Source organism: Etheostoma cragini, chromosome 3 (assembly GCF_013103735.1).
Source record: "Etheostoma cragini isolate CJK2018 chromosome 3, CSU_Ecrag_1.0, whole genome shotgun sequence".
Classification (NCBI taxonomy): Eukaryota; Metazoa; Chordata; class Actinopteri; order Perciformes; family Percidae; genus Etheostoma; species Etheostoma cragini.
The window spans coordinates 10,454,163-10,469,096 of record NC_048409.1 but is presented as its reverse complement, the minus strand read 5'-3'; the positions used below and the strand labels follow the sequence as shown (position 1 = coordinate 10,469,096).

At 40.5% G+C, this 14,934-nt stretch overlaps 1 protein-coding gene across 1 annotated transcript; it reads right to left on the bottom strand.

Moving 5' to 3' along the window:
• Positions 1 to 3,459: 3,459 nt before the first annotated feature.
• On the bottom strand, positions 3,460 to 13,339 carry LOC117941794 (probable G-protein coupled receptor 149). The gene is made up of 5 exons (XM_034866918.1): positions 12,063 to 13,339; positions 10,525 to 10,705; positions 9,882 to 10,384; positions 5,319 to 5,459; positions 3,460 to 4,776 (listed from the first exon to the last, which is right to left on the bottom strand). Exons 1-5 carry the CDS (start codon positions 13,029 to 13,031, stop codon positions 4,264 to 4,266), a joined length of 2,307 nt encoding a protein of 768 aa, XP_034722809.1. The 5' UTR covers positions 13,032 to 13,339; the 3' UTR covers positions 3,460 to 4,263.
• Between the last annotated feature and the right edge of the window lie 1,595 nt (positions 13,340 to 14,934).

Genomic DNA, 14,934 nt, shown 5'->3' with positions numbered 1-14,934 from the left:
TATATTCTTTTTACAACAACGTATTGTATTGTCAAATATTTACATCTTTTTGCTGGATACTTGAGTTGCCAGCAAAAACCTGTAAATATTTCACAATACAATATGTTGTTGTAAAAAAAGATTTACAACAACATATTGTATTGTGAAGTAATTACAACTATTACTATTAATTTGAAAAGAATACAAGATAATGTTGTAAACTAAATTACAATAAAATATTGTTTTCCTTTAAAAAAAACAAAGCATTGCTGTAATTTATGTACAACAATAACCTGTAAAATAAATACTGTATTATACTGTAATTATTTTTACAGTTGTTAACCGTAACTTATAGTAATTTTACAAGATTTTGCTGGCAACTTTTTTGCCAGGTGTTTACTGTAAAATCTACAGTCAAATTCGTTACAGTGCTGACATATTTACCCTTCATAGTCAATAGTTAGGCAAATCACTTTTGAATGAATGAAAGAAGATTGGCGGAAAAGATACATTTATTTTTCTTTTGAAACCACGTCCTCAAGCTCTGAAAATCAACACCAGGGAATATAAATGCGCAGACAGAGACAGTCTGTGCTGTAACAGCTCATCTTGCTCCCAGCTCGACAGAACATCGGGAATGACCTGTTGTCTGGGCCTTAAATGTTAAAGCCAAGTGAAAAAGATCTACCATGACTGCTCTAGACTGTATCACCTTAAGGGTTCTGGCTCTGCTGTATGGCAAAAATACTGTATTGTTAAAATATATCTACCCCAATAAAATTTAATAAACAACAGCAAAACAATGCATTGGATTAATGACATTAGCAATTAGTCAAAAACACTCTTATAATTTTGACACTGCATTATTGTTTGCACGTGAAAACCACGTGAAAACAACATGGCCACGTGAAGACAACATGGCAACACACCATGCAATCAATAATTGCTGTTCCATTGTTAGTTTTGAATTTGTGGTTGTTAGCAATTTCGCTGTTTCCTCGTTTTGTCTCTTTACTCTAAACTGGCTGATTTTTAAATGTTCACACTGGCATGCAATTATCTAATTGGAGAAATCTAAAGAGGAACTAAAGGTGCGATTGTCATTCATGGCGTGTGTGCATGATGCCCACGAGTGTGCATCGCACCGTCGAGATCTGCGTCACGAAATGTCATGCATCACCACTTTAAAATCAACTTCTGCTCTTCACACACTCTCTCTCTCCTGCTCTGCCATCATCATAGCAATTATACATTCGGGCATGTGAAGTGTTCAATTTTATAAACTGTGAAATGAAAATGTGTGGTGCGTGTCCACATTTAGGGTGTCATCACCTTTTTAAAATTAAGGAAATGCGGCTGCCCACACAGACAACCACACAGCCAGAGTGGAAGTAGATCATTTCCAGATCAAACTTTGTGTGAAAAATTAGCCTGGTTGTGTGATTTATTTTGTTTCAATATCTATCTTGAGGATCTTGGTTACATCAGCTGTCTCACAAGAAATCCACAGCTGCCTTTGTTTTTCAATTTTAAGATTTGATAGAAATATATCCAGTCTTGTCTTTCAGCAGGACTCAGTTTGTTATAAAAACAAAAAACTGTGAAATGCTCAACTTTGCTTTTTTAAGATAGGCGTGAGTGCCAATACTTTTGAAATATGTGAGCACAATCAATGTCTCAGCGGGAGGGGGCCAGGTGGAGTTGGATTGTAAACAGGCTGGGCTGGGGAAAAGTCACAAATAGGAAAGGAAATAATACAGAGACATGCTGAGGATGTGTGTGGTGTGAGGAGGAATATGTGAAAGCCCTGGATGGGTTGTGAAATAAAAGGATACTAGGGAAGGATTGTTTTGTACGCCCTGAGCCCCCCTCCCCCACTCCCCTCAGTACTGTTGTGAATGTACAATTCTTCTGCACACATGGTTGTCATACCCTCGGGTCTACCTGTGATGCATACAAATGATCTCTGACCCTAATAAATCATTAAACCAAGACCTCAGATAAAGAATCACATTTTAACATTGGTTGTTTGTTCCCCTTCTTTTAAGCTTAAAGGCTTCTCGAGGTCTCAAGCGGTGCTGTTGATGCTACATTTTGATGCTGGCTTACCTCCACCTTATTGCTGCAGCATAATCAGAGGTTGTGAGTGGGAGGTGGAAATCCTTGGATCAGAGAGAAATTATGAAACATTAGGAATAGCTGTTGGCCAAGGCCTAACTATTTTTTTGTTTTATATCAATTTACTTTTTCTACTGAATACTTTCCAGTCACTACCTCTACTCTCCTTTCACAAAGGCCACATCTCTAAATGTCTGCGCAAACTGCACATATTCATTTGTAAAACCTCTCTGAAACAGAAGAACATGTAATGTCTTTACTGCTGATTTTATGTCACTGATAAAAGCATTATAAAAAATAGCATGCAGCTGTTGTGGATTAGTCAATTGATGTCATCTGAGGGGCACAACTACCAATGATGGTAGCTAATGCACTTTATTTGCTTTTATTCTGTAATAAAGATCCCATTTGAGTATGTTGTGTTTTACCGAATCAGTCCAGATGGATAACATGACTGAGTAAACACACATTTGTAATGTTAATGTGCATTTGCCAATTTCTCACAAACAAATCAAATAACAATTTATTGATCACAAGGGTTTATGAGAATGGTTGAATGACCGGTAGCTGAACTGTTGTCCTGTTTAGAGAGAATAAGAATAAGCAGATGATCTAATTACTTCCTTTCTGTTAGGCCGCGGAGATGAAGCTCTGCTCAACAGCTAAAATGGTTGACATTAAATACAAATATACATTCATTATGATTTATATGCCTGTACATAATTTTCTTACACATTTTGCCCGGGAGCACTCAACATAGAAATGCAATTCAATCCAGTTGGAGGCAATTTTCTGGTATGAATCTTTAATGACAACAATGTTCAGGAGGATGGAACATGCCGCAGCTGATGAAGTGGACTCGCTAAAGGACAATTTAAAAGCCTGTAAATGAAGTCCAAAAATGACCGTGTTGTTGAAGATCATGAAACCAAACTTCTGAAAGATAAATAGACACCATCGTAAAAGTTACTCTGAATACCTATTTTTACTAGGTTACTGCAATGTATACACACACGTGTATGTACATGTAAATGTACATTTAGGTGAAGGATATATTATCTGTGAAAGAGAATAAAGATGTACCGTATATGCTTCTGGTAGATGTTCACAGTCTATGTTACCGTTCAATAACAGTACTGAAATGCATAATACTATCTATAAAAAATGTCATCCATTCCTGAATGTATGTAGGTATTGGATACACAAAGTGATTGAATGGGCAGTGAACTGCGCAGGCAGAGAGATGATCCCCCAAAGTGGCTCTGAAATGTACATTCATATGCTGCTTACTGTAGTAAAATATGCACGCTGTCACTTGTTTAAATGAGGCAGAAAACTGCTCTGCATAAGTATCTCGCCTCTCCTTTCCTTTCTCTTACCTCCCCATTCTCATTTGATAGAAGCAAGATTAATTGTGTAAATACATGATGGACCCATAGCAGCTGGACACAAGGGAAAACACACACCATAGTTAAAACAAATATATGCAGAAACACGTGAATACTTTTGGTAGCTGACATCACAAACCATTACTCTCATATGTATACCCTCATCCTTACAGGCAAGGCTACTTCTCAAACACGAAAAATGCACAACAACACACACTGGGATGAGTCAGACACACGGAGCAGGTGACCCCTCCCCTTGCGGCTGAGTCACCCATGACGTAACAAACAGGAGCAGCTTCATATCAAGCCTGTGACTAGACCTGGGCCCCTCATTTTACACTTCTAAGTGAATGTCTTTTTCGCTGTATCTATTTTAGATGTGACAGGCTGCCATAAGACTAGAGATGCTCTGCTAGGAATACTGTTTTCGCTATCCTACCTTTATCCTTCCGATGACTCTCTCGCGCTCGCTCTCTCTCTCTCTTTCTCTCGTTTTCCTCAATTCGTAATCACCCCTCTTCTTTTCTAGGCTCATCTAACTCTGCTATGCAGACATGTACACTCATGATGCTATCTGTAGAGGAAGTACAATATTAAGCAAACGAACAATTCTAACAGTCTTTAGTCTCTATTTGGGTCCCCTCTCAGTTCTATTAGAGTTGTGATCAGAAAGAATTAAATATAGAATGATTCGGAAATTTGTCTTTCATCCTTTGCCGTCAGAAGTGCTCCTTCAACCTCCTCCTAAGAGACACCTTCTTTTCATCCTGTATGTATGTCACCCTTCCTTCTCCCCAGCTTGCTTTCTGTAGGCCTCATTGAGCAGCTGTATCTCTTCACGATACCCTGAGCTCTGCTGCGTCTGCCGTCGGCTGTTCTGCCGGTGAGCTTCAACAGTGTCAGGTATAGTGATATTGATGGTCTCTGCCTCTTGGTTGCCACTGTTGGGGATGAGCAGAGAGTAGGAAGCCGTCTCACCCAGGTCGCAGGAGACAAAGCGGTTTTCCCTTCGTGAGTAACGCAGCGACGGCGAGCGGGTGTGGGTGGAGGACTGGCTGATGTTGGAGATGATGGACACACTGTCCATGGCCTCTTCGTTGTCACATATCTCCAGAACCTCAAGGTGGATCTTGACGTTGGTGTCGCCAACCCTAGCTCCGACACCCAACTCCAATCCAATCTCCATGCCCATCCCTACGCTGTTGGCATTCACTTCTCCAGCCTGGCCTGCGGATGAAGGGTCATCTGCACTGGGCTCGTGACCAACTGATTTCGAGCGATACACTTCCACCTTTGAAGCAAAGGGAGATTCATAATTCAAGTTATCCATAGACAGTATGGGGTCACACAATGTAATTCAAATTTTGTTTAATTTTGTTCTGAAACTAAAATGTTTTGTTTATTCAATAACACAATTTCATCACAGGGATCATTCATGTCTTTTCCTGTTTTATCTTGGAATACACTGTATGATGAATATTATGTCTTATTTTACTTTAGTATAGTAATGTCTTATTTTACTATGTCCCATATCAATTCCCCCATGTTTTATGGCTGTTTAATTTCTCCCTACTCCAAAATCATCTCTACATCTCTACTATATCTTCCTATAATCTTTGCCAAATTGTGGTTTTTTTCACCACCGGCCAACAACAACTCCGTATTAAAACCACAACTTGCAGGCTAGCTGTTTCCTGCTGCTTCAAATGTCTCTGGCGTCGTAGGCCTAATTAATGAACAGACAGAGTCTCAGTAAGAAAACAATAAGCTTATTTCCCAACACTTCACACCATTCCTTCCCTGAAATACTTAGATTTAAAAGAGGGCTATTACCTTCTTGGCATTGTTGGAGATTTTGAGTCCGTCACTGCTGACCTCATAGGTGGAGAGAGAGAGGGTCTTTCCAGTGGGTGATTGCAGAGATACGGTGCCCTGAAAGGCACACAGGGGGATTGCCAGTCCACCTGATGACCGCTGCACAGGAAAACCAAAGAAAATAGCAAAATACAGTGTAGTCAACAACTGGCACAACTTTATTTAGGTATTTACCTGGCTTGTCTCATTCATTGAGATTATTATTATACATATGAATAAATTCCATACTGGCTGCACATGGTCCTTTTGCATCTTGTTCCCTAATTTAGCTTAGAGAGAAGTGTCGGACAGGGGGAGGGGGGGTACCCTCCAAAAAAAGATGCTAGAATAAAAAATAAAAAAGATGCTAGAATAAATAGCTGTGCATGATGGTAAGGGCCAATAGAAACTGTCTTTCTAAAGGGCCCAGAATGTTGTGGTACACCCCTGAGCTCAGATCGTGTCCATGATGTCAAAGGTGCAGTAGGTAAGACTAATAAAACTTTCTGTAATTTTTGCTGAAACTGACCCTATGTTTGAGTAGAACTACATGAAGCACGTAATAAAAAAATAAAAAAATCCGGCTCCTCTGGCAACACCTACAGCCTGTGGTGTGATTTGCAAAGAACCACCGCTCCCTGTCAGATGCACCAATCAGGGCCATGGGGTTGGTCATTCACTGCTCATGCACATTTATTCTCCCTTGTGGGAAGACGGGCTTAGGGGACCATTTTGGCCTTTAGCAGAAATGGAGAAGGGACTGGGAAGGTTTTGAAGTCCTGGATCTTCACAATCCTACCTACAGTGCCTTTAATGGCAGAGACTGTGTTGACTAGCCATTTCCATCCCTAATAGTTCCTGAGGCTTACGCATAAGAGCCCAGCCAACAACACTCTGCTGGTAAAATAATAACAAGGCCTTCATTGATAAGCTAGATACCTTTCAGACTTATAGTAAAATTATCCGTATTGACTATAAACTGTTTAGCTGTTATCAGAATTTTTTTAATCAACTAATGTAATCTGAATAATACAATTTCTGTTTGTAAATCATCAATGAAATTTGTTCTTATCACTTTGTCATAATTTTTCCATAAGAGGGCTCATTTATAGCAGTCATTTTTAATCATATTTCATATTCTTCAGCCATATTTTCATATACTTTTCAGTGATTTAAATTCAACACATGCATTCAAGTGATTCTCTTTCAATTTGATGTGTTTGCAAATGCATTTTGCTGGCAGGGAGAAGGTGAAGCATCCTGCGATTTGACAGTGAGGAGACTGTGGCAGGTCTCATTAAGCCCCTTAATTATTTAGATTAGTTCAATGTAATGATCTGATTGTGACTATGACGCATCATAAAAACAAAGAGGACGTCAATCTCTTGTCCTCCCTTACTGTGTTCCTGTCACTGTCTTTGCATCATTGTAAATGGAGAGAGACACAAAGGGAGAGAGCTGAAAATACAATTGAGGAATGGTCAGAAGCTATCAGTGTGGGAAGTGCATTGATGAATGTGTGCGTGTGTGTGTTTGTTCTGGGTATTTTCACATGACTTACTTGTTTGTATTACCTTAAATATTGCAATAGTTTTGCAAACATTTCCATTGTGCATTGATTTTAAAGTATTGCCTTTGCAGCATGGTTGAGTGGCTTTGAATTACTTTCATTCTTGTTATATTATATTTTCCATTCATATTGCCCAAAGGATGAATTTTGGTGATCCCCAACTTTTCCTCTGGCACCACCACTGGGTTAACATTTTTTATTTTAGTAGCGACATGTTTTTGTAGTGAAATGTCTCAATAACTATTGACTAAATTGAAACATGGAAACGGAAAAATAGAAAACAAATAATACTGTGGTGATCCAATGACTTTCCATTTTGTACAGACATTCATAGTCCTCTTTGGATGAATTGTAATACCCACTATTTATCATCCGTTCAACATTTTAATGCATGACCTGCAAAACCTGCAAAACCAATGCCATTCCCATTAGCCTCAGCTGCTAGTTACCAAATGTTAACATGCTAACACACTAAACAAAGGTGACAAACATAGTAAACATACATATTAGCATTGTCATTGTGAGCGTGTTAGCATACTAAATGTGGTTCAAAGCACTGCTGTGCCTAAATACAGCCTCACAGAGGTGCTGAAGTGGCTGTGTACATTTGTTTCGTACCTATATTTTAACAAATGAATTCAAGAAACAAAAATATACCACCTATTTTGTGTAAGCAACTCTGTCCGGTATCTGTTGTTGATGCCTACAGAACATACAGAACAAGAAAGTGATTCTTGTTGTTCTTCTTATTTTCCTGTCCATTCAATATTAATATATATTTTTTTTTATTCTCCACCTTGTAGCCTTTTAGTGATAACATTTATTTACAGTTTAAAAATGTGTCCTACGGGTACAAGCTTTTGATTCTCTACATCTGAATGCACATTAGATCTTTGCTTGTCACTGCGCCCGCAGCTCTGTGCTTGCTAGCAGGGATCATAAAGTCACAGAGAGGGTAAATATGTCTTTAAGCTCTAATTCCACTTCTCCCTGTGGATGCTGAAGGCCAAAGGGGCTGACAGTAAGGAGGACAGACGCTTGGTAATGACATCTAGCCTGCTAACGAGGAACAAAACACAGTCAGGAAGCGCTATGAATTCCAAACTATTTAGGCTTGTCTTTTATGTGTTGCTAGACTTTGTGTGCATATAGTTTGTGTGTGTGTGAGTGGGTGGGTGGGTGGGTGTGATTTTTTTTTGGAGCTAAGAATGGGGGAAGGTTGCTGAATCTGTGTAGCTTAATTTTGTCTTTGATTTTTTTATATGCAGTGTGTGACTTCAAATGCACACTATATACTGTGTTTATATACGGAGCCCAATCAATGATTAAAGCATCATATACAGAGTTAGCTTATAAGAAATGAGAAGTAGGACAGGCACACACACACACACACACACACACACACACACACACACACACACACACACACACACACACACACACACATACACACACACACGCCGGCAGTGAGCATCTCAGACTGTACATGATGCAAAGTGAGTGCCAAAGCCAAGCTGTAGATGCATGCTCCATGGATATTTCCCCCTCTGGTGATTTTCAAACCAAAACATTTCAGACGTACATAAGTAGAGCAGAGACAGAGAGGAAGATACACAGAGATAGTCAGTTTTTGTCTGTGTGCACATGCAGTAAATGCATGTGCATGTTTCTGCGTCTGTTCATGTTCCAGATTTGAAACAGACTCACACTGTCATTGCTCTAAAAGTCACAATTACTATGCTGTGGTAATGTCAGGTAATGCCTGCGGCAGCTTTGCTGTTTTTCTAGAGAAAAGTGAGGCTGCTCTCTTATCTGTGTCTGGTATCTCCAATGCCAGGATACAGCATTAAGTTCTTTTCTATTTTTACCTTGTTTAACAGTTCAATTGGGTCCAACAAATAAAGAGAGAATTGGTATTACCAATAGCAAATGATATGGGCGGTGATTTATCTGCTTGTAAGATACTGTCTTGAGCTGCATTGTTTGCATTCGGTAGTCTTTAACTTCAACTGGATAGAACAACTATTTAGCAAAAGAGCAAATAATACATTTATAAGCACAACTTTGGGTCTTGGCTGAGAGATAACTCTGGACAGTAGATACATAGATATAAAGAATGTGTCTGATTTACAGTAACTAAAACATGGATTGAAACTGGATTGTGATTTTTATATTCAATTTGCACACCAAATCACCTTGCACAAAATAAACATCACAAACACACATAAAGGAGCTTACCATGAGTGGTTAATGTTTACGGTAAAACTGATCTTGAATGAGCTGATCTCCAAAAACTGCAAGACTAAAGCTTGCTGTGCTGTGCTTTGAGAGTTGGTCTGATTTAAGAGTGGAGCCGCAATGAAAGAATATTTGGTTTTGAAAGACAGACTGACATTTGTTATGCTGCTGATAGAGTCTTGTTCAATTGCTCTATTAATCAAATCCATTGATGCTTAGCACAAACAAAGATGCAAAGAGAGGAGAGGAGAGTAGAGAAGAGAAGAGAGGAGAGGAGAGGAGAGGAGAGGAGAGGAGAGGAAAGAAAAGGAAAGGAAACAGAAAGTCAGACAGGCATTCAGACAAATATGCACACATTTCTCTAAAGCCTGATTATGTAAAGACTGCATCCTAGTCCAACAGCTGTGTGTCTCTGTATCTCAGTAAAGATGCACTGCAATAAGAACACATTTAATTTCTTTTTGAACAAAATGTAAAAACAGATATGAAGATTTAAAATCCATCTCTTTTATGGTTTGGGGCCAATTATTACTCCTAAACAATCCTCTCTAGAGTGCATCCCCATATGCTGCATGCTAATGCAGCAGTTGTTTGACTAGCTAGAAAACCAATACAGTGTGATTGTGGACAATCAGTTAAAGCCAGCCATAAACCGCAGATGAATGGGTACAAATGATGTAATTCAATGGTTCACCATCAGATTAATACACTGAGGACTCTGGGCATTCGTGTACCTGTCTGGGTGTTCTCTCTGATTTACTCCTGCACCACTCCCAGTCTGTCAGCTCAATTTTCCGACACTCCTCATGTGACAGCCTCCTCTCCGGGCCCTCGAACACAGACGATGTGTCAGTGAGATTGGGATCATGCTCCTGGTGATGAGCAGATAGCGAAGGGACACGGCAGAAGCCGTCGCCATCTCCGTGGTTCTCATGAGGGAGTGAAGGACAATCGGCCAGTGCCTCTCCTCCACCGGCCACCGCTTCCAACAGAAGGTCTGCACGAGAGGCGCTGTCCACGGGGCAGGTGGTGCTGAAAGCAAAATCAGGTCCCAGGCTGGAGAGCCCGCCACTTTCTAGTGCATCCAGACGCGTATTAGTGAAGTCACAGTTAAAGAGGTTGTGATAGGCAGGCTTCTCAAGGGGTGGACTGTTATGAGACATGGCGGCATGTGACAACTTGTAGACTCCATAGCCTTGTTGGAAAGAAAGACTGAACTCAAATTTTCTTTTCATCACTGTGAAAAAAATAATTGAGAATAAGTTGATTACACCTTTAGTACCCCTTCATCTACATCACAATGGGACATTTGTTCAGGGGTATATCATGTAGAAAGAGACTCGCTGGTGAAATACTTTGTGTAACCTCATGATTTACCTGAAGGTTCCTGCATTGGATCCCGTTTGCAGTTAATGAAGCAGCCACATGGCATGTGGATCCAGCGCTCAGACAGCACAAATAATGGAGTGACCGCAGGAGCAAGCAGAGTGAGAAAAAAGCTCAGCGTCTCCAGGGACGAGCTGCGCGCATTCACTGCGTGGCGCACCAGCACCAAAGTCTGAGAATGGAGAGGAAGAAGGAAATTAATTTACTGAGGAGGCCGTGATTTAATATGCATTAGGAAGTGTGGGGAGGTAGACATGTGAATGAAAAGGAAGCCCGTTTTGGGCTTTTTTGTTTTTTGTTTTTTGTTTGTTTCTATATTAAAGAATTATATATCTTTAAATACAAATACAATAGATACATAGACACAAACCATCTTAGGAAAGACTTGTGTTTCTTAAAGACAGTATATAAATGCATATATAAATACCCCCCCACAGAAATAAAATTAATTTTGACCACAAACCATGATGAGATGTATCAATGCTTCAAAACTGTAAAGATAACAGATTATTAACTCATTCAATACAATACTGTGGTGATTCCCAAAGTTGCCCAGAGGGACATTCAATGTTTCATAATAGGTCTCCAACAAAACAGGAGGAATAATGTATTTTCTTCATCACATGATGAACTTTTTTGACTGTAAGAGTCCACATGTGTAAACTTCTTGACCACTTCTCTGTTTGCCCCAAAAGGGAAACAATGTAAGCCTTCTCCTTTATTATTCTTTTGGGTGAAAGGTTTTACAATTACTTTCCACCCAAGTATAATTGGTTGACCCAAAGAGCTTAGTTCTGCTCATCTGACACGTTAAGAACTTAAATCACCAAAGTAAGAGAAACAATTGGGTTAACAAGGGAAGACAGGAGGTTTAGGTTAAAGTGATTTTATTTTAAGATTCAGTTTTGTATTCATATTTTTCTTGCAACAGGTGAGAGTAGGGCGGGGCAATATATCGTCATTGTATTGATATGGTGATATGAGACTAGATATCTTAGATTTTGGATCTCGTAATATTGTAAAAGGGTTAAGTGTTGTCTTTTCCTGGTTTTAAGGCTGCATTACAGTAAAGTGATGTCATTTTATATATCTTTACCTTTAGTTATTATATCTAAATGACTAAAGATTATAAATCTTAAATCTCATTGTGAAGATATTGTATGAAAGCACCAGTTGTCAACCCTATAATACCTCCACAATATTGAGTTATTAGGAATTGAATATCTTGTTATCTGATTTTCTCCATATCGCCCAGCCCTAGGTGAGTGGTGGTTCCAATATAATAAAACTATTCCACGTGTGTAGATTGTCGTTTCATGGATTTTATGTCAGTGCAAAATAGAGCAAACTCCAAATACCACTGAAAACTGGAAACAAGTTGGAAATAAATACAAAACATAGCTCATACTGTTTGCGAAACAATAACATCCCAAATTTGAATCTGCTAGATTATATGGTTTGCAGGGCATCTTCTCATGTTGTTGCTGTTGATTTCAATTACTGTCATTTGCGTGCATCACGCTGCTTACCATCATTGGCATCCATAAAATAACTCGAACAACCGCCAGGATCATGGAGAAGCGCTTTTGTGCAAACACCACCGGAGTGTCCCCCATAGCAGCCGTCCTCTGCCCTCTGACAGACACTGGGGACAGACCGCTGTCCTCTTTCTCTTTGAGCTCCGTCCCGAATGAACTAGGGCTCAGCTCGTTGTAGGCACCGAAACTTTTGTCCAGGCTGTCCCGGGAAAAGGAAGGAAGATCACAGAGGGCAACGGAGCCACTCAGTCCCCTCGCCATCTCCAAATAGCTGGGGTACAGTAAAGTCCTCTGGGACTCCCTGGAGCACAGCAGCTGATAGGTGAGAGGGATGAAGAAAAATAACAAGCCGCAGAAACACATGGAGTATAAAGAGAAAAGCAGCATGGTGTAAAAACTGTCGCTCTCTGGAAAACACCCGAGAAACGCGGGCGTAAAGCTTCCCCATCCGCACAAAGGTAACACACTGACCGCAAGGCTGACCGCCCACACACCGGCAATGGCCCATATCACTCTTAGGGGCCTGCGGACAGATTGAAGCACTCCAAATCTCTTGGTGACATAAAAAGTGTAGGCTGCTATAAGGCAAGCCTTCATATTGCTAGAAACACCCTGGAACACGTAAAGAAGTCCAGATGAAGTGCACAGGCTGCCCGATCCTCCACCTCCATCTGCCTCCCACTGTAGGAGCATGAACAAGGAGAGAGGGACCACACTGAGCAGGTCGTCCACCGACATGGAAGCCACAATGAGACATAGGGATGTTTTTCTCCTCATCCGAACGAGAGACAGCAGCGAATACACACCTCCGACAAAGGTAGCAGCGGCGATGATTACGCACAAGCCAAAAAGCAGAAGGCGAATTTGCCTCTTCACCTCCGAGGGGTCCGTCTTCTCGTAGGTGGCCGTGGAAAGGTAGCTCTGGTTGGGCGCCGGAGAGCTAAGGTGCGTCGTGGACATTTTCAGTAAATTAACTTCTCTGTCTCTTTTGGCCCTTTTAATTGGTCAAATCGGACTCATTATCCTGCAAAGTTTACCGTGGTGGAAATATGTAAGGATGGCACAACTTGCACCGCATCTCTAAAAAAACGATACTGAGAGAGACATTAGGAAATATCCTTCTCCGTTCCAACTGAGAACGCACGCGTAATCAAAGCTTCCCGGTGCCTTGGATGTGGAGCCTCCGGGTACCGTGCTGGCAGGCACTTGTGTTCAAATCGCGCGACCGGGGCAAGTCTCGTTTCCAGTTGCCGACTTACGCGCTTTCGTAATCATCCGTTCCTCTCACTGTCATTTGGGCCTGCGCCAAACGCTGCCTACTATAACATTGTCTCTAATTGGTCCGATGCATCAGGCGGCGTTTTCATTTGTGGCTTGGCTCGACATTCTCCTCAGGTTATGCCAAATACTAACACCCCCTCCTTCTCCCACTTACACCGCCCCCACCCTCCTAGCTATCCCTGAAGGACTTTTAGCCACAACTGAATACAAATGGAACAAAAGGATTTTTTCCTGCCAAAGCAGATTTGTGTTTGTGTGTAAGCTTAAGGGCCCACCCATTTGTGGTTAATTCCATTTGGCAACCAAACTGACCAGACAGACAGGCTTTTATTGTGGCATTTTTAAAACCTTTTGTTGCTTAATGTAGTCAGGGAACTAAATGCCAGGGCTAAAATTAGAAGGCAAACATAAATTAGATAAGATTTGAGACTGAGCTGAGTTGACTGTGTATGGCTGGATGCACTCTGAGCCACAATGAAAACAGAATAAGGCCAGTTTACTGTAAGTGCATGTGTCTGTATTTAATCCTGTAACTGTCAGAGTGGAGCAGCCCTCATGAGACATGAGGGCAAAGGGCACGATCAAGGCAAAAGCAAGTTATCCCTGCTTGACTCATCCAATTGGACACTGTGTAAACATGTTGGCCTTTGTTGTCACTAGAGGCATGTGGTTTCAATTCAGATTTTGGGAATTTCTTAGTTGTAATTAAACCGCCTGATAGTTTTATTAAATGCTACATTAAAGAAGGTTAGAGGGAACAATTTGATAGATGCAAACTACTAGAAAAAACTCCAATTAAATGTGAAGTGACCATCAGGCTGGACGGAGGCAGATCAGTTTGTGTGCAAGTGTAGGCTGTGTGTGTGTGTGTGTGTGTTTCCATGTCTTTATGTGTGCGTGTAAATCCTTTACCCTGGTGTGTTTTCCTTGTCTCATTCATCCCTGTAGTGTTCAAGGATTTTCAAGCTGAAGGACTCCTCAGTTTGTTTGGATGGTTCATGAGTTCATTTAGCCTCACAGTGGTTGCTAGATAAGACAGACATATAGATAGATAGGCAGATAGATAGATAGATAGATAGATAGATAGATAGATAGATAGATAGATAGATAGATAGATAGATAGATAGATAGGTGGATAGATAGATAGATAGATAGATAGATAGATGGATAGATAGATAGATAGATAGATAGATAGATAGATGGATAGATAGATAGATAGATAGATAGGTAACATAGAGACAACATGTGCAGTGCTCTGTTTATCACTCATGATAGATTTGCACCCTTGATGTAAATGCAAACATGGATGTGCATGATGACAGCCCTAGCCCTTTTTTACATCTCTCCACATGTTCTCACCCACTATATTACATATTACACAGTATCTGGGGATGCTCAGCTCTTTAAGTTTTGTGTAGCATATATCGATGTGAATGCATATATGAGTGTAAGTGCATCTGACTTTAGGTCTTTAAATTGAATTGGAGTTGGGGCTAAGTGACTTACAGCCAATCTAATGACTAGTCTCTCAATGAGGACACAGAGAAGAACACAAGAGGAAAAAAACACAATCTACAAGGGT

Coding starts and splice junctions, on each gene's coding strand:
- LOC117941794 (XM_034866918.1), bottom strand. CDS start 13,031: ATGTCCACGACGCACCTTAGCTCTCCGGCGCCCAACCAGAGCTACCTT. Junction 10,385..10,524: donor TCCAATGCAGGAACCTTCAG/GTAAATCATGAG, acceptor TTTTTTTCACAG/TGATGAAAAGAAAATTTGAG. Junction 5,460..9,881: donor CAGAGAGAACACCCAGACAG/GTACACGAATGC, acceptor TTTCCTGTGCAG/CGGTCATCAGGTGGACTGGC.